Source organism: Ovis aries, chromosome 2 (assembly GCF_016772045.2).
Source record: "Ovis aries strain OAR_USU_Benz2616 breed Rambouillet chromosome 2, ARS-UI_Ramb_v3.0, whole genome shotgun sequence".
NCBI classification, from domain to species: domain Eukaryota; kingdom Metazoa; phylum Chordata; class Mammalia; order Artiodactyla; family Bovidae; genus Ovis; species Ovis aries.
Window position 1 is genome coordinate 156940598 of NC_056055.1, and position 21307 is coordinate 156961904.

Below are 21307 nucleotides of genomic sequence, written 5' to 3' on the forward strand. Positions count from 1 at the left end.
AAGAAAAGTGACTTAAAGACTAAATTGGAAGAAAAAAAGTACACTCTCTCCACTTGGTCTTTGTTTTCCTCTTTATATCAAACCTGAGTGATTTCAGATGTCTTCTGGGTGCTTATGTTTTTCCAATGAAGCTAGTGTCAGTGAAGTTGAAGTTAAAATACTTCCATCTTTTAAAATGGGAAATTATGTCTGTGAAAAATACAACTCCCACCTGAGTATGTATTATTTCATTTTATGTTGTAAATTTTACCATTCAAACTATACAGATATGAAAGTAAGATTGAAGAAATAAACTGGGTAAGCAGTGTTCCATTTGGTTTAATTAGGAACTCTGGTTTCCTAAGTGAAAGTTGATATGGCATTTCAAAGCTATACTTGAAAGTTTTCCCTAGTTGGCATCTTTTTTTTTGTCCCCCGCGTTCTTAATTAAGAATTTGAAGAGGTAAAAAGTGTTTTTCAGGCCACCACAGTAATGATAGTATAGCAATACTTGGGTAGGGAATTTGGCAGATGATAAAATTTTTCTTTATCCCATAGATATTTGCCCCAGACACGGATAAGATTTGTTTTCAATAGAATTCTCATCCCACCACCATAACAGGTTCTGTCTGTTAGGTTTTAAGTATATCACATTTAAACTGCTTCCTTACATGGTGTAGTCATATAGGTTTGTGATAAATTGTTTGTGAAACTGAAATCTAAACATGACTAAATCAGATTTTGCTTTCTGTTAAATTTTGTTTTTCCTACCTATATTAGTATTTGTGGAAAAAATGGATGGTAATTATTACCTGTGGTGAGTTGTAAATGGCAAGAGCATTCAAATCTGGATTTGAAAATCAGACCTGGTTTTGAATCCTGTCTTTGCCTCTTAATAGGTACATTACCTTAGACAAACATAGTATATCTAAATAACTTAACATCTCTTATTTAGTAAGTATCATGCAGTGGTTGTTTATATTGTCACCATCTTGCTAGGTTTAGAATTGTATGGGTTGATAATACCTAGTAAAATCAGTGATGTAAATGATGAAAATAGACTAGATCTAATACTGCTATCTGAAGTTTTATTTTTTTCACTTAGCAACTTTTATCTAAATGCCCTTGGAAGGAGTACAAGTCTGACTCTGGAAAGCCTTATTATTACAATTCTCAAACAAAAGAATCTCGCTGGGCCAAACCTAAAGAACTTGAAGATCTTGAAGGTAAAACAGGGAAAAATAATTTTTAATGTTCCTTTTTATATATGTGTGTTATTCACAGTCCTTCGTAAATAGGATTGTTCAATCAAAGGCCTTATTTTTTTTAATTAAGTGATTAGAACGTTTTAAATGGTGTAACAGTTTTATGGGCTCTTATTTTCTTGTTGCTCTAGATCTCAGTTCTATAGATTTTAAATAGATTTTTATTTGATTTGATTCCACTGAAACTAGGATACCAGAATACCATTGTTGCTGGAAGTCTTATTACAAAATCAAACCTGCATGGTGAGCTGCTTTGATAATTCATTTTCTGTCATTATTTAACATTTTTAGAGTATGTCACTAATGTTCACTAACCATAATTGGATAAATCTGCAGTGAGAAATTTCTAATTCAAAAAATTCCTTTCATTTAAGGGTTATATTATAAATGAGCTTGTAATTTTTAACGTTGTACTTGGACTTTCTTTTTTTAAACAAAAGCATCATTCGATAATTGAACAAAGATATCATATACAATATTTCTAAAGACAGCTCTGAGTGTTGGTGCATACATGGAATATGTGACTTAACTCATTTAGCAGATAGAGAACCTTGAACTCTTTTATCAGTTTAAATTTTGTTAACATACTGTCAGACTCTGCATTTAATGCTGATTTTATTTTACCACAACATTGCAAAATAGCCTTTATGTTTATTAATGGAGAATTAAATTAAAATGCCATGCATCACAGAATTAAATTAAAATGCCATGCATGACAGAAGGAGAATATTCTAGCATCCTCAACTATTCAGAACATTCCTGCAAATCTATGAATATTACCTACTATAAAAACCTTGGACTTAAAATAGATTATGGGTAGGAATTGAGAATTTATTTTTTACTCTGACTTATAATAGAATCTGGTGTCATAATCTATATCCGGTTAGAAAAAACAAATTGTAGGAGAATGGGACTGTTTGAAACATAAGATGACATCTGAAGGAAAGAGAATAAGCATTTCTTAAAGGCACTGTGCTCTTATGTCTGTTTAACTTTTCCCTGTGTTACCTCATTCGCTTGGATGATCATTTTATCTGGAGAATTGAATTAGTAGTGATAACACCTTCAGTATGTTTTGTCAGCCATTCTAAACACATTTCCTTTCAAAGGGGACAAGTTTCAAAAATACTTCGATGGAGTTAAGCTTATATTATCATTTACATGGAGCACCTCATTCCTAATAATGTGAATAAATGAGATATCTGTGTTACCTGTAAAGAAAAATTTACTTTAACTAGATTGAAATCTGAAATACTGAGTGAAGATCTTTAAAGCTTAACTTACATTTCTATACTAGCACTGGCTAATAATACTATTGTAGATAGGTAGATTCCCACTTCATTCATGTAAGGAACGTCAAGCTCATTTCTGATATAACCCTACTACAAATAGTTGGTGTGCATAACTATCTATCTACCTGTCAATGCTAGTATATATGTGCTGGAATTTCATAACATACATTCAATCCCATTTTGAATTTAGTATCTTAAAGAAAAGCAAATGGTTTTATCCCTGAGGAAAATGTTGTTTTATTTCAGAATTACGCAGATATTTTAAGAGTGTTTTTGCAGTAGCCAGCAGCCTTTGAGAAGGTAGCATTGTGGGAAGAAGCTCTCCTAAAACCTGCTGTTAATTTAAAATTTGTTTTTATTCTTTAATTTCTGTCCTGGAATTTATAGAGCACTTGCACTGTAAATGTAGTGTTTTGTTTTTTTTTTTTTTTAAAGGCTGATAAATTAAATCATACTGTATGGAACTTTTAATCTCCTTTTAAAGTTGTTTTCAGTGACTTTATTTAAAAACTATGTAATATTTATTTAACTTTTCCTTTTTTCTTTTTAATAGCAATGATCAAAGCTGAAGAAAGCAGGTAAGCAATTTTGGACATCAGTACGTATTTATAAATTTACAGCATCCTCCTATAACATCCTTGTTTTAATTGTCTGTATACATAGTGTTTAACATGGTAGACCTGATAGTTTGATATCTTTGGAGGATTTGGGACAGGGGAAGAGATGTACTCAGGATACACACATGATGCTCCTAGACAGTTATTTGAATTTGGACTACATCCTTACCAAATTAAGACCATTACAGAAATGTCCAAAATTTGATTTTGGTTAATTTGAGAACAGATGAAATATTTTATCTATCTCTTCCTTTACCCAGATTTTCCTTTCAGTGGGTGAAATAAATAAAATTTAAAGAAATTTACAATATAAATTGAATTTTAAGGCATAATACAATCTAATTGGACATTTTGCAAATGAAAATGATTATTGGTTTTGGAAATGCAGATTGTTGCATCAGTGCATTATATGTTATCACAAATGTTTGCCAAATTAAAGTAATTCTGTTTCATACTGTGGTTTTAATCTTTTTAGATGGCTTAATAGTTTGGCAATACTGCCCTTTTTCCCTTTAGTTTCTCTTATTCATTTGATTTTATAGTAATTTAAAACAGACTTTATTTGTGTTTGCAATTATTTGTATCGAACTGACCAGTTTTCTCTTTTTTAAATATATAGTAAACAAGAAGAGTGCACCACAACATCAGCAGCCCCAGTTCCTACAACAGAAATTCCAACCACAATGAGCACCATGGCTGCTGCAGAAGCAGCAGCTGCTGTTGTTGCAGCCGCAGCCGCAGCCGCAGCAGCTGCTGCTGCAGCCAATGCCAGTGCTTCCACTTCTGCCTCTAGTACTGTCAGTGGAACTGTTCCAGTTGTTCCTGAGCCTGAGGTTACTTCGATTGTTGCTACTGTTGTAGATAATGAAAATACAGTAACAATTTCTACTGAAGAACAAGCACAACTTACTAGTACCCCTTCTGTTCAGGATCAAAGTGAAGTGTCTAGTAATACTGGAGAAGAAACATCTAAGCAGGAAACTGTAGCTGAGTAAGTCTAGTAACTTGTTTTCTGCAAATCAGTCACAGACATCATTGGTAACAAGAAATTGCTGATTTAGTCAATGGTCATTACGTGTTTAAAAATTGAGAATCAAAACATATACCTTTAGATAACAGTTTTTGAGATTTACTTTTGTGGGATCGTGCTCTCAAAAGTGTTGCAAAACTATTCTACTTTAGCTTAGAAAGCAGTGCTGGTGATGGGGTGAGTCTATTTAAGTCTGAGTTATGGCTTAGCACAGCACTGCAGGGAAGTTGCTATAAGTTGATACTGAACAAATATGGAAAAATCAAGATAACACTTAACAATGTATAGGCAAGCTGTTAGTAGGATTAAATTGGTACAGCTTTTTGATAAAGCCTGAGAGCTGCATCTCTGAGTTTACAGGTTCTAATTTCAATAGCTGTGCTTTCTGTGTCTATGAAAAGTAACCTTGAGCTATGCTGCTTGACTTAAAAGTTATCACATGTGAAATATTAACCATGATATCAAGATCCAAACATGATCACCCATCTTAATATTTAAGTCTATTGCTTTCATCTCCCTTCCTCTTTTCATAAACTTTTTTTAATTTTTAGTGTGAATTTTCCAAAGTGAAAATAGCTTTGTAAATTTTTTTCTTATGTTTAGAAGCTTTAAAAAGATATATGTATAGTATATTTGAAGGCATAAAAGAGTTAAGATTTTTATTCTATCTTTCTGCTTTTTTTCTGTGCATTTAAAATATATGCATATGTTTAATTTTTAAAATACACCAGAGACATCCACGTCATTAGAGATCCATATCCCATCATGTTGAATGATGACAGACATTTATATGAACATGAAGTAATCTCCTACTAGTAGACATTTAGGCCTTTTAGAGTAATATTCTTTTACATCTTTTTGTACTTATCCTGTTTTTTCACAATAATTTTTCACATTTTTAACAATCAGTTGTTTTCTGCTTCCTTTTTTCTGTTTCCTTATAGTTCTTGAGTCATTAAACTTGATTTCAATTACTCATAGATCATTTTACAGCTGGTAATTTTTGACCATGTTGTTTCCAATATTTTTGATAATTTTAAGTATTCCAAACTAATATTGGAATGAGTTAATTGTATTTTGGGTGTGATTCAGAGGGTGTGAGTTAATTGTATGTTTTATTAGTGTGTACTCCATAATCTTCCCCTATACGTTCAGCTTAACTATTGGGGATTGAGGTGGGTTGTTGTTTTTTTTTCTCCTGATGTGTTTTTTCCCAGCATTCTCTTCTGTAAAGGAAGAAATGTTAAGATAATACAACTTTTCGTAAAGATGGCTCAACCAAGTATAGTTGATAATTCTTGGGTAATTCTCTTCTGTTTGAGATCACTGTTTGGCAGACTTTTCCCTAAACCTTCAAAGAGTAAATACTTGGTTTTGTGGGTCATATAGTGTGTCAAAGTGACTCAGTTCTGCTGAGGTAGTACCCAGTCAGCCATAATCAATATGCATATCTTGAGCAGGGTCATGTTCTGATAAAGCTATATTTAAAGAAATTGGCAGCAAGGCTGGATTTGGCCTTGGGGGTCATAGTTTGCCAACCTCTATTTAGATTGATCTCTATATCTTATTTTATGCACACTTGCCCAAAGCCTGTTACTAAGACACAAAAATGAGAGCATTGAGTAAGTTTTATAAGCCATTAGAAAGTATAAACTTGTGGACTAGTGAAAATAGTGTTATAGTGTAAATTTTATTTTGGCCTTTGTGCAAGGTCTTAATAACTGAATGTTAGAGAAAATATATACTAGTATGTATGTTCCATTAAATATATACTACTATTTGTGTCTCTTACAGATGAGCTTATTCTAAAATTGTCAAATTTTGCTTAAACATCAAAGAGTAATTAAAACATTATTTTCCGAAGTAAAGCAAGTATTTATTTAAATTATAAATACCATGTATAAATCTTTCTTTAGTTTTACTCCGAAAAAAGAAGAGGAAGAAAGCCAACCAGCAAAAAAAACATATACTTGGAATACGAAAGAGGAGGCAAAGCAAGCATTTAAAGAATTATTAAAAGAAAAGGTATTTATATTGTAGACTTTTATATGATATATAGTATCTAATAAATGAAATTATCCTTTAATGCAGTTAGTATCTTGATGCTTTTATTAAAAATACTAATCCTATAAATAGATTTGACTGAAAATGAACTAAATTTTTTTTTATCTTGTTTTTTAAACTTCCAACCAAAAAAATGTATAAGGTACTACATAGCACATTCCACTTCAGTCTTTAAAGCTTTTATTCAGAAAAGTTTTCTGTCTTCTAATCAGTAGTCTTAAGAAAGTATTAATGTACTGTTTAAATTAATGGTCTGTTTAAATTTCAGTTTTAAGTTTTCTTTTTAATCTATAGACTGTTACATACATTTGCCTTGTGTCAATAAATTATTTTTTAGACCTTTTTTAAAACTCCTGCAAAGGAAAGTGCTTGATGTTTGCAGTGAGTATTACACTTTGTTCTCTGTTGTATGACTTACTGTTTTGTGTGAAATTTTAACTTTTCATTAAATGATTTTCAGCGTGTACCATCTAATGCTTCATGGGAGCAAGCTATGAAAATGATAATTAATGATCCACGATATAGGTAATACTTTGGTTTTTTGTTTACTTTTTACTTTGAGCAAAGCAAGCCTAGAAAATTTAAATTGTGTCAAATAATGTAACTTTTTATTCCCATTGATCTTCTTGTTATTTTGGATACCAATAATAGAGTTGCTTTATGTCTGATAAGAACCAAAAGTTAAAAAGGTTTCTCACACAATGTGGGTGCCCTTTTATAGATACTAGAATTAATTTTTAAAGTAGAAATTATTTTCTGTGTTGTGTTTAGTTAACTTTCTGAAATTTTCTTAATTTGTGAATGAAATATTTTTTCAAGACACTAATATCTGATCCATCTTCATTTACTCTTACATGATTTTTTTTTTTTTTTTTTTTTTTTTTTTTTTAGTGCTTTAGCAAAGTTGAGTGAAAAAAAGCAGGCCTTTAATGCTTATAAAGTCCAAACAGAGAAAGAAGAAAAAGAAGAAGCAAGATCCAAATACAAAGAAGCTAAGGAATCCTTTCAGCGTTTTCTTGAAAATCATGAGAAAATGACTTCTACAACTAGATACAAGTAAGATTTTTGCTGATTATGTTGTATATTTACTGTACTGTTTCCATGTTAGACTTTTTGCTAGGTACCGTAACTAATCAGAGTAGATGCTCATTAAATAAAGCTTAAGTGATTGTGAATATGGTAGCTTCATAAAATAAATCAATAGCTAAATGTGGAATTCATAGGACTTAGTTATTAACTAGGGACTACAACAAAAAAGGAGAAAGACTTATTTAATAATGAAATGTTGACTCCTTTCTCTTAATATAAGAGTTCAGTTATTTTTGTATTTGTGGAATAGAAATGGGCCATTTTTATTACGTGTGGCATTTTTGAAAATTTACATTTACCTAGCATGCTTCATTTTTGAGTGCTTTATTATTTAAGATTGTGAGTAATTCAGTATTAACATCTTTGCAACGAGGTACTGGGTTCATTTTATGTATAGTTTTCTTATTTTCCTCACTCTTCTGGAGAAGCCTTACTGAAGAACTCTTCATTTCTTTAAGTAGTGTTGTTTTATCTGTTAACTAAATTTCTTAAGAGTTTGCTGAAGTCTGTAATTTAGTTCCATGGGTGGTTTGGAAGTCTCTGTAGCTGCCTTAAGAAATAGAGGTAGTCCTAACTGCAAAACATTGCTCACTTGTCCCCACTGTCTCTAAGGAGAAATCAAGACTTGACCTGTCTTGTTTTCTCTAAATTTCCAAAAAATTTTCCTCTATAATACCATTATGAACTTAAGAGTGGAAGAGTGTTCATCTGGTGGTGTTAAATTTAGAATAAAATTTAAATGGTTTAAAATTACTTTTTATGGTATAATACAGAAACATTCATTTATTCTTTTTAACAAACAGAAAAGCAGAGCAAATGTTTGGAGAGATGGAAGTCTGGAATGCAATATCAGAACGTGATCGTCTTGAAATCTATGAAGATGTTTTATTCTTTCTTTCAAAAAAAGAAAAGGTATTATTCACTGTTAACAGTATTTATAGATTAAACAACATGTTTCTTATTTAGGAGTTACTTTATAACATGTCCATTCTTGTTGGCTTATCTACTATATATGGTGCTGTAGATCTGTTTATTAGAAGTTAACTTAAAAATAGATAGCTCTTGGATTTTCCTAGTGGTCCAGTGGTTAAGAATCCACCAGCCAATGGAGACGACATGCATTCAGCGCCTGTCAGGGAAGATCCCACATGCCACAGGGCAACTAAGTCTGCCACAACTACTGTGAAGTAGCTAATACCTAGATTGTCATTAATTGTCTGTCTTACGCCCACTTAGAAAATGCTTTTTTTTTTTTTTTTTTTTTTAGCTTGAGTTTAGAAAATACTCAGTATTTTTCCTTACAGGGCATTAATTTATGATTATTTTAAAAGAATAGCAGTAATGTGTAATTGTTAAAATGTGTTTGTATTAAAATGTATTTGTAGGGTAGTGTTTTTGAAATAACTGTCCTGCAAATACATTTAGTTTTGCTCATGTCTATTTCATTATTTACTAAGTTATATGTTATCTAGTCTTCCAGGAGACTTATAGAAATGTAAGTATTATTAACAAAAATTTGAACATCACTGAAAGTGGTTGAACACATTATCTTTTACCTGTTATGTGATTTGTCTGCAGTAACTTTTGTTTGGACAGTGTCTACAATACATAGTTGTGGGAAGAGAGATTTTGTGAGGCAGAGAGGGAATTCCAGGTTAGTCTTAGAAGTTAAAAAAATTGAAGGTAAGAGAGAAGCAGTTAGGCAAGAGTACTGAAAAGGTAAAGAGTGTTGATATTTAAAGTAAATGGGTAGCATTTGAAGTTTGGACATCAGAATATGAGGAAACCTTCATAGATTGCATTTCATACATTATGCTTTATTTGAACGTTAAAACGTATATTCATATTTTTTACTTAGGAGCAAGCAAAGCAGTTGCGAAAGAGGAATTGGGAAGCCTTGAAAAACATACTTGACAACATGGCTAATGTGACATATTCTACTACTTGGTCTGAAGCCCAGCAGTATCTGATGGATAATCCAACTTTTGCAGAGGATGAGGAATTACAAAGTGAGAGTTACAACTAAGTGGAAGGAATAGTTTTTAAACAGTTGTCTAACAGGGAAAATTGGTCACTTTTTTTTTTTTAATGAGATCACTAACTGAATTTTGCACAATTTGTCCATTCCTGAAAAGTTGTTTTGTTTGTTTCTAGATAGGATATTTCTTTCTGAGTTTTATGATTCAGTACAAAATATTTTCCCCAAAATCTGAAGTTAGCTTTGTCAAGTATAACTGAAATATATTTATTAGGACAAACCTGAAATTTTGCCTTGCTATTTATTTGTGATTTAATGGGAACTAAATTAGTGACCAGATTTATCATACTGTGCTCTTGAGGTAGTAATGGCTTTATAGAGATTTGCAAAAGGCCAAAAAAAAAAAAAGTGTATTAGCATTTTCTTATAGTAAGCTTCCCTAAGTTCTGTCTTATTTTTGACCTACCTAGTTGCTTATTAAATTACAGCTTTCTTGATTACCCTTTTGAATACCATACTTCAGTAGGTTTGAGGGAAGGCATAGAATTTTATACTTCAAAAGCTCTTTGGGTAATTCTGATATTGCTAACCAAGTTATCACAATTCTATTTTCATTATTTGTGTCGTATGTATTCTCGGTTTCATCCTTGAATTCAGAGTATGTTTTAATGAAGTCTTTTTGAAATTTTCCATGTGGAAATTCCCTGACAGTTAAGTGGTTAGGACTCTGCTCTTCCACTGCAGGGGGCCTGGATATGATCCCTGAATCAGGGAGCTGTAGACTTCAAAAATAGTGACCACCTAGAAGTTGAGAGTTATGTTTTATTTGGTGGAAATTTTTAGGATTTCCAGTAGACTTGGGCATCTCAAGTAACCATGAGAAGACTGCTCTGAGGAGGCGAGAGGAGGAGCTGGGATATATAGAAGTTTTATAACAAGGGCAGGTAGTCTGAAAGTCAGAAAATGATTTTTAATTAAAGGAAGCGGGATACCTCAAGGAATTTAGAAGTTTAGCACTTTTCTATGCTTGGCAAGGTGTAAGAGTCTGGGCTCACTGAAATCATTCCTTCAATATGCATCTCAGCTCTCTGGAGCCAGTATCCTGTATTTTTATCCCACATCCTAAGCTTCCATGGGACTCAGTTTAGGGAGTGGTTGCAGCCTCATAGCTGCCAGATTGCAGATACTCTATTCTTTCCTGAGTGACCTTAGGGCCTGCAATTGCTGATGACTGTTAAATCCTTGTTTACTAATATGGCCAGAAATACTTCATTTCTCAGAACTAAGATCCTGAAAGCTGTGCACCTGGCCATAAAGAAATAAAAGATCAAGAAATAATTATATAAATAAAAAATTTTCCATAAACATTCCCTGTTTAGATAATTAAAATTTATATTTGAGTTTAAATACAAATATTCTGATAAAGTGAATTTGAATTTTGTAGGGAGTTAATGCAAATAAACCTCTTTCTTTACTGATATTTGATGTTTTAATTTTTTATAACTGATAAAAATTCTAGATATGGATAAAGAAGATGCATTAATTTGCTTTGAGGAACACATCCGGGCTTTAGAAAAGGAAGAGGAAGAAGAAAAACAAAAGAGTTTGCTTCGTGAAAGGAGACGGCAGCGTAAAAATAGAGAATCTTTTCAGGTAATTTTAAAAGCTCTGTTTTTCAGCTTAATTTTGTAATATGGTTAATGACCTTTAACAGTGATAATAAGCAATTTTGAAAATCCTGGTCTCAGATCATTAACCTGGGCTTTGCAGATGATCCATAGACATTTAATTCTTAGAGTCAGACACAACTGAGCGACTGAACTAACTTACTTATAGTTAGTTATGAATCCACTTAAGGAAAGTAGCCATTCTAGGCAAGAGGAACACAGAAGGCTATAGCAGATTTGGTATTTAAAGTGAACACTGATAGGTATGGTTTCACTCAGGAAAGAGGAATCAATAGCATAAGGGAGGACTGAAAATAAAATGTGTGATGAGTCAGTGGTACTGATTCATTTTTAGGTCTTTAAAGAACTATAGGAAATGCTGAATGCTGTGGTATGCTTTTGAGGATGGGCCATAATTCTTAAACACTATACAGAGGAGCTAAAATTATAGGTTCTTTGTATAGCCTTTTTTTTAATCTATGTCATGTTTTAATTACTGGATCTCTTTCATTAAATCCTGTATTAGGGTAAGTGCAACTCCCCATGGTGCCAAGATCACCAGTCACCTTAAATGCCACAGCCAATAGCATTATTGCAGTCTTCATTCCATAAGAATGTAACGTTTACTTCTCTTGATGGTTTTCTTTTATCTTAGTAGTTTCCCAAAGGATCATTTGGAGTATTGTTAAAAGCAGGGGTTGTTGAGCCTCACCCTCAGAAATTGATTCAGTAGGTCTCTTCAAGTTGTACATAGACCTTTTAAAGAAAGCAGAGCAGCAGAGGAAGATTACTGAGCTGAATGTCTCTCGTAGAACCAATAGAACATGCTTTTGCTTTGTGTGTGTGCTTGCTGTGTTCAGTCACCAAGTCATGTTCCCCCAAGGACTGTAGCCTGCCAGGCTCCTCTGTCCAATTATATCAATAGTAATCAGAAACCATGCCAGACATATACTAACGTGATACAAAGCTATATTTTAGGCTTAAGAATCAGATTAAATATTTTAGGCTTAAGCCCAGATTAAAAGTAGAGGCAAAATTAGACGTTTGTCTGATGTTTTGATTAAATAGTTCAGGGTTTAAGACTAGCTTTTCTTTGGTAAGAGAGACCAGTCAAGATGGAAGGAATGAAGAAAGAATTCAAAGATGAAGGTATTCTATTACTAAGTAAAATCTTTGAAGGTTTATTCAAGTATATATGAGTAGTTATATCATGGACAATATATAAGGAGACCAAAAAGAAGGAAAGGAAATGAGGGAAAAGAGATTATTGAGTTAGACTGAGGTAGTGAGTGGTATTGAACTAGTCATTTTGTTGATGGTCATGATCTAGGGATAAGTTACTACTAACATCTAATTGGATAGAGGCCAGAGGTATTGATAAACATCTTCCAATGTACAGGATTCCCATCCTGCATTGTGCCCCCCAAAAGTTTACGAGCTCCAAGAAGTCATTAGTGCCAGCATTGGGAGCTGCCTTCTCTAAACATAAGGCCTAATGTGTTCTGGAGGATTTATTTTTTTATTTAATTTTCTAAGAGGAAGATGCATAATTTTACTAAAGCAATACATTTAGAGTTTGGAGAACTAGGACTTAACCCCCATGTCTGATTTTAAAACCTATTCTTTTTTTCCATATTACTATTATTATAACTTAAACAAAAATTTTTTTAGGCACACTTTATTATTATTTTTACTATTTACCTACTTTTCAGGGAAACATACTGACTTCAGTACTCTGCAATTTTCAGATTTCCTGCTTCCTGAAAACCAGCCTCAGCCATCTTTGAAGCAGCTTGCTTTCCATCTTGTCCCCATCCTTCCCAAGATGGGGTTAGTAAATACTGGGTTAGCCACAAAGTTTGTTTGGGTTTTTCATAGTATCTTAGGAGAGAACCTGAAGAAACTTTTCGGCCAACCCAATAAAGGAGAGTAAAAGCCATACAGTTTTAGCATAATGGTTTTCAAACCTGAATTCACATCAAAGTTATCTGGTGATCTTTAAAAAGTAAATCATAAATATCTTTATTTTAATTCATATTTTAAAAAGAATCTCAAGTTATTTCTAATTATCACTCAAGTTAGATTGACTGTTGAAACAGTGGTGGTGGTGGTGGTAGTTTAGTTTCTAAGTTGTGTCTGACTTGCAACCCTGTGGACTGTAGCCCACCGGGCTTCTCTGTCCATCATATTTCCCAGGCAAGAATACTGGGGTGAGTTGCCATTTCCTACTTCATCATTACTGATGTAGATTCAGTGTCAAAATTCTGTTACTTATCAGATCTTAGCAGCCAAGAAGTGAAACAAATACTAGCAAAGCAGATATGATAGAGTAGATTCTTAAGATCCTAGAGAGCATCTTTGAAGATGGTTTCCAAGCTATTTTATGGATTCCACAGAGGGAGAAGTGTGATCACTTAGTGATCACATAGCAGGGGTGTTGTTAAGCTCCCATTTATGTTGAAGGGTAAGGATGAAAGGATAGAAATTTTAAGTTTGAGAAAGAATTTTGGATATAGAGACTGAATCGACATGTTTATTCCCATTTGGAGAGAAGTGGGGCTATATGTCTGGTATCATTCAGGGCAGTGCTATTCAATAAAAATGTGTATGCCACATACATGATTGTAATTTCTTATTAATTTAACTAATATTAATTTTAGTAACCTCTTATTTCACCCAGTATACCTAAAATATTTTCGTTTTAACATGCAACAAATACTTATTTTGGTACTAAACCTTCAGAATCTTTGTGTGTTGTATACTGCTAGCACATCTCATTCAGAGTCATATTTCATGATACTTAGCAGCTGCATTTGACCAGCGACTGTGGTATTGAACAGTGCAGGTATAGGAATTTTAGGAATAGAATTTGTACCATAGTTTAGGGACATTTATAACATTAAACTCTCTAAGGATTTCAGGAAGCAGCAAATGTGAAAATTGCATACTATTGAAGTCAATATGTTGCCCTGAAAGTAAGCAAATAGTAAAAATAATAATAATAATAAAGTGAGCCTATAAAAATTTGTTTGTTATAACAGTAATATGGAAAAAAAGAAATAGGTTTTAAAATCAGACATGGAGGTTAAGTTCTAGTTCCCTAAACTCTATGTATTGCTTTAGTAAAATTAATATATCTTCCTCTTAGAAAAAAAAATTAAATAAGAAATAAATCTTCCAGAACACATCAGGTGTTGTGTTTAAAAACAAAAAGTACGTTTTACAGTAAAAGTGCATGTACCTTCTTTAGCCTCATTATTTGTAATAATACCCAGTGTTTTGAATTTATTTGTTTACATATTTATAAACTGGAAATGATGGCCCGTCTTAAGGGGCACATAAACTGAAGTCTGTAAAAGTAATGCAGTCCTTTTGTCTGAAGTCCAAAATAGTTTCTTTATGTAAAAGTAGATTTTACTTTCATCAAAGAGCAAGTATCAGTTGCACCTAAACACATTTGTGATAACACTGGTGGAAGAGTTTTTTATATTGCTATTTTTAACATATATTTTTATTCATGTTATACCAATATTTCCAAAGTCCTTAACGATGGCTTTTGAATATGTAATGAGTTCATTGTTGTTGTCCCTTTCCCCTAGATATTTTTAGATGAACTGCATGAACATGGACAACTGCATTCTATGTCATCTTGGATGGAATTGTATCCAACAATTAGTTCTGACATTAGATTCACTAATATGCTTGGTCAGCCGGGTGAGATTCTTCTTTTTCCTAAATTGTAGTTATGATAGTTGGAACGGGCCACAGGGAAAGGTGGTTGTGTTTGGGGCATGGGGTGTGCTTTCTTTTGTTTTATAAACAAAAAAGTAATTGCAGCTCTTTGATTAGAGCTAGCTTTTGACTTCTTTAGTTTTTTCATTAGGATCAACTGCACTTGACCTTTTCAAGTTTTATGTTGAGGATCTTAAAGCACGTTATCATGATGAAAAGAAGATAATAAAAGACATTCTGAAGGTAAATATATACTATTAACTTTTACTCGGGCATATTTTTTTTAAATAATACTATGTTCTTTTTGTCACTGATATTAACAAGATTTCTGTTTTTTAGGATAAAGGATTTGTAGTTGAAGTAAATACTACTTTTGAAGACTTTGTGGCAATAATCAGTTCAACTAAAAGATCAACCACATTAGATGCAGGAAATATTAAGCTGGCTTTCAATAGTGTAAGTTACCATTCTTACTGTTATAAACAACTAGATTAATAAAACAGTTCTTAATACATTTGGCTAAAGATACTTAAGTTGTATGTAAACTCCTGAAATAAGGGAATAGGAATAGTATTTTACAGAGTAGTGGACACGGTTTCAAATAAGGTAACAGATAATATACTTAGATAATGAGTGATAGTAAATTCCTTTGCTAAAATTAATTGACCCTTACCTTATAGATGATGGGAGAATAATGAATTTAACACAAGTTAAATTGTACTACATATATATAAATATGTTTTCTAAAAGTTACTAGAAAAGGCAGAAGCCCGTGAACGTGAAAGAGAAAAAGAGGAGGCTCGGAAGATGAAACGAAAAGAATCTGCATTTAAGAGTATGTTGAAACAAGCTACTCCTCCAATAGAATTGGATGCTGTCTGGGAAGATGTATGTATACTTAAAAATTTTTTCCTTTTACAGTTGAAAATAAAAATCTTTTTCTTTCTCATAGCTACAGAGATAAACTGAAGTTATTTGAAGATTGTGAACTCAGCTGTGATGGCATTTAGGAATACTGGAGAAACGGAAATAAAGACAAGGGGGCTGGGCTGTCAATTTTCACTTGCTGTTTTTTTAGTCATATTGGTATATTTTTCTCAGTTTTCATATTTTTATTGCATATCTGAATTTTTCAGATCCGGGAGAGATTTGTAAAAGAGCCAGCATTTGAGGATATAACTCTAGAATCTGAAAGAAAACGAATATTTAAAGATTTTATGCATGTGCTTGAGGTAATTTTAGTTTTATTGTAATTGGCTGATACATTAAAAAATATGTAAAACATTTTTTTAAATCAAATTTAGAATGATCAAAGTGTTTTTCCTAAATTACACTACTTTTATATACATGTACTTAACTATCTGGGATGATTAGGGAATGGTTTATTCTATAGAAATTGCTTTTAAGTGAAACACACTAGGCTTGCATGAGAAGGTAAAGATCTGTTCTGTGAAGATAGTTCATATATGTTTCATATTTATACAGTGTTACAGAAGTTCATCAATTTAGGAGTCACATGGAATGATTAATAAACCTGTAAAGAACTTAGAATCTGTAAAGCAGATAGGAAACGGTTTTAAGCATATTTCAAATAGAGGTGTTGGAAGCACAGGGATGTTCTGAAAAACAGTAAGTTTTTGCTAAAACAAGTAATGATAAAATTGCAAATTATTCCACTAGCTGAATTAAGGGTATTTTGATGAAGATTTCAGATAGTCACTTATAGATAGTAAACATGCTAAATTGACCAATAATAATTATTATTTGGTGCCCATGTTATGTTTTATAAATATTACATATACGAATGTAATCCTCACAGAAACCCTGTGAAGTTACAGATGAGCAAACTGAGCCCAAGAGGAAAAGTAATTTGCTGTGAAGGGATTCCAATGTAGGCTTTGACTCTAGGGCCAGTGCTTTTACCAAGTATGCTTTGCCATCAGTTATGGATAAACTTATACTTCACAGCAGAGTGAAGTTAGCATATACTTAAATTTGTAATGTTCATGGTCTTTGGGAATAGTAGGTAACTTAATTGTTGATGATTCTTTGGATTTATTGTCCTTGATAAGTATCAGTGTTGACAACAATTTGCTCTGTTAACATGCCCCACATGTACCATATGTTGTCTCTCAGCTGCCTTTAGATCTAGTGCTATTGGCCTGTAGATCTTTTCTACTCAGATCAGCAGCATTTGCGTTGTCTGTAAACTTGTTAAAAATACAGAACGTCAGGCCCCATTGGCAGAAATGTATCAGAATTATTATTGTTGCAAGATTCTTAAGCACAGGAATGTACATTTAATTTTGAGAACCTTTGCTGTAGTGTAGTGTGTTAATATTTTCCCCTAATTCAGGAATGTCCACAACAAGATTCTTTCATGATCTATGCTGGTAAAGTGATGAGGTCATAAATGGAGCTGATGACCACATAGGGAAGAGCTGAACATACCAGAAAAGGATTTGGACCTCAAAAACGGGCGTTGAGGTAGAAAAGGAAGAAGAGTTAACAGTTAGTGACATAAAAAGTGAGAGTCCCTGGTTTGGGAGTAGGGGACTTCTACTGCAGCATTTCCTCTCTCCTTCTAGCCTGATCATTGTTCTAGTAAAATAGTTAAAATCCATAGAACATTTCCTCTTTTGATTTCATGTGTAGTTAGATTGCCTTTGGATATCTTAAGTTTGACTAGGAAGGGAATGCTCCTTGAAAAGAAAGTAGATTTTGTATTCAATTTCTGAGACTAACCTCCTTGACAGATGGCTCTGGGATAATCCTTTATTTCAGTGGTGAACTTAGCTCACTGACAAAAGGCACGTTCATCAAATAAATACTATATAATTATATTTCATTGTTTTTGAAAGTAGTATGACTGTTCTGAAGACATATACCTTTATAGAGGGTATCGGTTGTCCCCACTGTACCCAAACCATTCTCATTGCTGTAAAATGTATTTTATTAATACTTTTAAACCTGTGTTTAGATGTGAAATGAGTACGTATAGGATAGTTAAAATGTTCTCTTCGCTTTTAAGTGATAGTAACTCTTTGCACAGTTTCAAGTTGGGGAGTACATCCTAAAAAGGCAAAATGAATGTCGTTTTTACTCTAAAAAGAACTTACTTGCAAAACTATTAAAAATTCTCTGTGATCTGTTATCTAAAGTGTGAGCTTTTGTAATTTTTTTCTTTTGCCCCTGTAGCATGAATGTCAACATCATCATTCAAAAAACAAGAAGCATTCTAAGAAATCTAAAAAACATCACAGAAAGCGCTCCCGCTCTCGATCAGTAAGGAAGTTTATTTCAAATGGTACCATAAGTATATTGAAGTATTTATTACCATCATTATGAATAAAATTATTTATGTTGTGTAGGGGTCAGATTCAGATGATGATGACAGCCATTCAAAGAAAAAAAGACAGCGATCAGAGTCTCGTTCTGCTTCAGAACATTCTTCTAGTGCTGAATCTGGTAAACATATCTTTTAACTTGATTAAAGTCATTGGCATTTGGATGTCCTCAAATTCTGACACTTTTCTTTTCATGCTGCTTAGAGAGAAGTTATAAGAAGTCAAAAAAACATAAGAAGAAAAGCAAGAAGAGAAGACATAAATCAGTAAGCAGACTCTTGATTTTTATACTGCACCTAAGCTTTTGCCCTTAGCTTTCTCAGTGGCAGTAGACATTTCTGCTTGGTCCTATACAGAGTTTAGGTGAGCACCTGAGCTCAAGAGTTTCATAGTTGTGGTTCACCTTAATCTTGCAATAAAATCCTTTGGTGAACTTGAAACAAATAGTAATCTTAGAGAAAGACCCGTGTGTGTGTGTGTGTGTGTGTGTGTGTGTGTGTGTGTGTGTTATAGCTATTGTTGAGAACCACAAGTTTAAGCAACTTTCTCTTCTATGCTCGGTTCTTGGTCTTAGGTACACATCAAGATACACCTAATCTTAGGGATGAAGGTACACCTAATTTAGTGACCCATTTTTAGTGATAATTTACCCTATCAGACTGTCATGTTTCCCATAGGAAAGACCAGCTTGTTGCCATGAATCTTTGGAATGTTTTAGATTCCTTGAGGTTATCAATTCAGATTTCACCACTCTCAGTTCACTTCAGTCGCTCAGTCGTGTCAGACTCTTCGCGACCCCATGAATCGCAGCACGCCAGGCCTCCCTGTCCATCACCAACTCCCAGAGTTCACTCAGACTCACATCCATCGAGTCAGTGATGCCATCCAGCCATCTCATCCTCGGTCGTCCCCTTCTCCCCCTGCCCTCAGTCCCTCCCAGCATCAGAGTCTTTTCCAGTGAGTCAACTCTTCGCATGAGGTGGCCAAAGTACTGGAGTTTCAGCTTCAGCATCATTCCCTCCAAAGAAATCCCAGGGCTGATCTCCTTCAGAATGGACTGATTGGATCTCCTTGCAGTCCAAGGGACTCTTCACGAGTCTTCTCCAACACCACAGTTCAAAAGCATCAATTCTTCTGCGCTCAGCTTTCTTCACAGTCCAACTCTGTCATCCATACATGACCACAGGAAAAACCATAGCCTTGACTAGACAGACCTTTGTTGGCAAAGTAACGTCTCTGCTTTTGAATATGCTGTCTAGGTTGGTCATAACTTTTCTTCCAAGGAGTAAGCGTCTTTTAATTTCATGGCTGCGATCACCATCTGCAGTGATTTTGGAGCCCCAAAAAATAAAGTCTGACACTATTTCCACTGTTTCCCCATCTATTTACCATGAAGTGATGGGACCAGATATCTTCATTTTCTGAATGTTGAGTTTTAAGCCAACTTTTTCACTCTCCACTTTCACTTTCATCAAGAGCCTTTTTAGTTCCTCTTCACTCTTCTGCCCTAAGGGTGGTGTCATCTGCATATCTGAGGTTGTTGGTATTTCTCCCGGCAATCTTGATTCCAGCTTGTGCTTCTTCCAGCCCAGCGTTTCTCATGATGTACTCTGCATATAAGTTAAATAAGCAGGGTGACAATAGACAGCCTTGACGTACTCCTTTTCTTATTTGGAACCAGTCTGTTGTTCCATGTCCAGTTCTAACTGTTGCTTCCTGACCTGCATATAGGTTTCTCAAGATGTAGGTCAGGTGGTCTGGTATTCCCATCTCTTTCAGAATTTTCCACAGTTTGTTGTGATCCACACAGTCCAAGGCTTTGGCATAGTCAGTAAAGTAGAAATAGATGTTTTTCTGGAACTCTTTGCTTTTTCCATGATCCAGCAGATGTTGGCAATTTGATCTCTGGTTCCTCTGCCTTTTCTAAAACCAGCATGAACATCTGGAAGTTCATGGTTCACGTATTGCTGAATACATAAATACCATGTTAAATGTGGGTGTTCTTAAATATTACCAATACAAGGTTTTTTTCCCTAATAGCATTTTAATAAAGTAACCATTTTAACATTGTCTTTTATTTACAAAGGACTCTCCAGACTCAGATGCTGAAAGAGAAAAAGATAAAAAAGAAAAAGACCGGGAAGGCGAAAAAGACAGAACTAGACAAAGATCAGAATCAAAACACAAATCACCTAAGAAAAAGACTGGAAAGGATTCTGTAAGAATTTAGAATTCTTCCTCTTTGTATCTACCAGTTAGCTGCTTTTCACACAGAGCAGTTTTCTAATGTATGTCATCATGTGTGACCCAATTTAAGCATCCTAAATTTCATATTCATTAAAAAAATAACATGGCATTCTGTCACTGTTGTTTAACCCTCTAAGAAAGAATATGTTGTTCTAGCTTTGTACATTCTCATTAAGAAATGCCAATGGATGTTTTCTGCCTAATTTAAGAAACTCAAATTGGGTTTTCCCTCGATATGGCATCGTTGTAAATCCTGTTTCAACACGTAGCTTTCCAACAGCTTTTAGAAATAATAATCATTTGGGAGGGAAGAGGTGAGGGCAAAAGGGGATCTTATAAGCCAAATCCAGTGTTTTAATATTGAATTACATAGTCAATCCTTAGTTTTCCCCCATATGTATGTGTGTGGCAGAGCATATAACACAAGCCTTTCATGCCACAAATTCTGTGGGCTTAGCAAGTATAATGCCTCTGAGCTACCAACTGAGAGTTTAAGCTGTGTAGTAAGTCCTCGTCCTCCCTTAGGATTTTCTCCTTCGGTCGGAATAGGGTGGAGAGGTGTTTGTTTTCAAACAGCACTGAAGAGTCTGATGTACATCTTTAGTGAGGAATGATTATTTCCTCTGTACCTACTTAGTGACTTAAGTGTCCTTACATTAGATTAAATGGGATCCCTGAAGGGTGATGGAAAATATAGGTGAACACTCTATGTTTGAAGAGTTGAGTTCCTTCTCAAAATGTTTTGTGTGGTTTTTGTTGTTTTTAAAGTTTTTCCAGCCTAACTTGTCCTAATAACTCTGGGTACAATATAATAATGCTGAAAAGATAATACTTTAGTATAAAGCACAGGATAACCTAGATTCTGAAAAATTAATGAAGAATACTTAGAAAATGAACACCCAGCTTCCATTAAATGGAAATAAGATGATTCATATTCAGTTATGTAGAAGGAAGGAAAAGAAATGGATACATACTATTCTCCCTGATCTACATATCAAAC

The 21307-nt window shown here is 33.7% G+C and overlaps 1 protein-coding gene across 15 annotated transcripts in view; it reads left to right on the forward strand.

Annotated features, from left to right (window-relative positions):
- The window catches only part of PRPF40A (pre-mRNA processing factor 40 homolog A), a 63394-nt gene that overhangs the window by 36787 nt on the left and 5300 nt on the right, over positions 1 to 21307 (forward strand). For 5 of the 15 annotated variants that reach the window (XM_012137139.5, XM_012137196.5, XM_060409920.1 and 2 more), the window contains 19 exons: positions 1085 to 1205; positions 1434 to 1487; positions 3090 to 3114; positions 3773 to 4144; positions 6100 to 6208; positions 6708 to 6772; positions 7139 to 7303; positions 8140 to 8248; positions 9195 to 9345; positions 10834 to 10967; positions 14581 to 14695; positions 14853 to 14956; positions 15053 to 15169; positions 15464 to 15601; positions 15850 to 15945; positions 17912 to 17998; positions 18085 to 18181; positions 18265 to 18326; positions 20147 to 20278. In XM_012137139.5, the coding sequence (XP_011992529.1) occupies positions 1085 to 1205; positions 1434 to 1487; positions 3090 to 3114; positions 3773 to 4144; positions 6100 to 6208; positions 6708 to 6772; positions 7139 to 7303; positions 8140 to 8248; positions 9195 to 9345; positions 10834 to 10967; positions 14581 to 14695; positions 14853 to 14956; positions 15053 to 15169; positions 15464 to 15601; positions 15850 to 15945; positions 17912 to 17998; positions 18085 to 18181; positions 18265 to 18326; positions 20147 to 20278 (2253 nt within the window). The remainder of the gene's footprint in view (positions 1 to 1084; positions 1206 to 1433; positions 1488 to 3089; positions 3115 to 3772; positions 4145 to 6099; positions 6209 to 6707; positions 6773 to 7138; positions 7304 to 8139; positions 8249 to 9194; positions 9346 to 10833; positions 10968 to 14580; positions 14696 to 14852; positions 14957 to 15052; positions 15170 to 15463; positions 15602 to 15849; positions 15946 to 17911; positions 17999 to 18084; positions 18182 to 18264; positions 18327 to 20146; positions 20279 to 21307) is intronic. The other 10 variants (XM_027964946.3, XM_027964950.3, XM_060409922.1 and 7 more) reach the window with 3 other exon arrangements.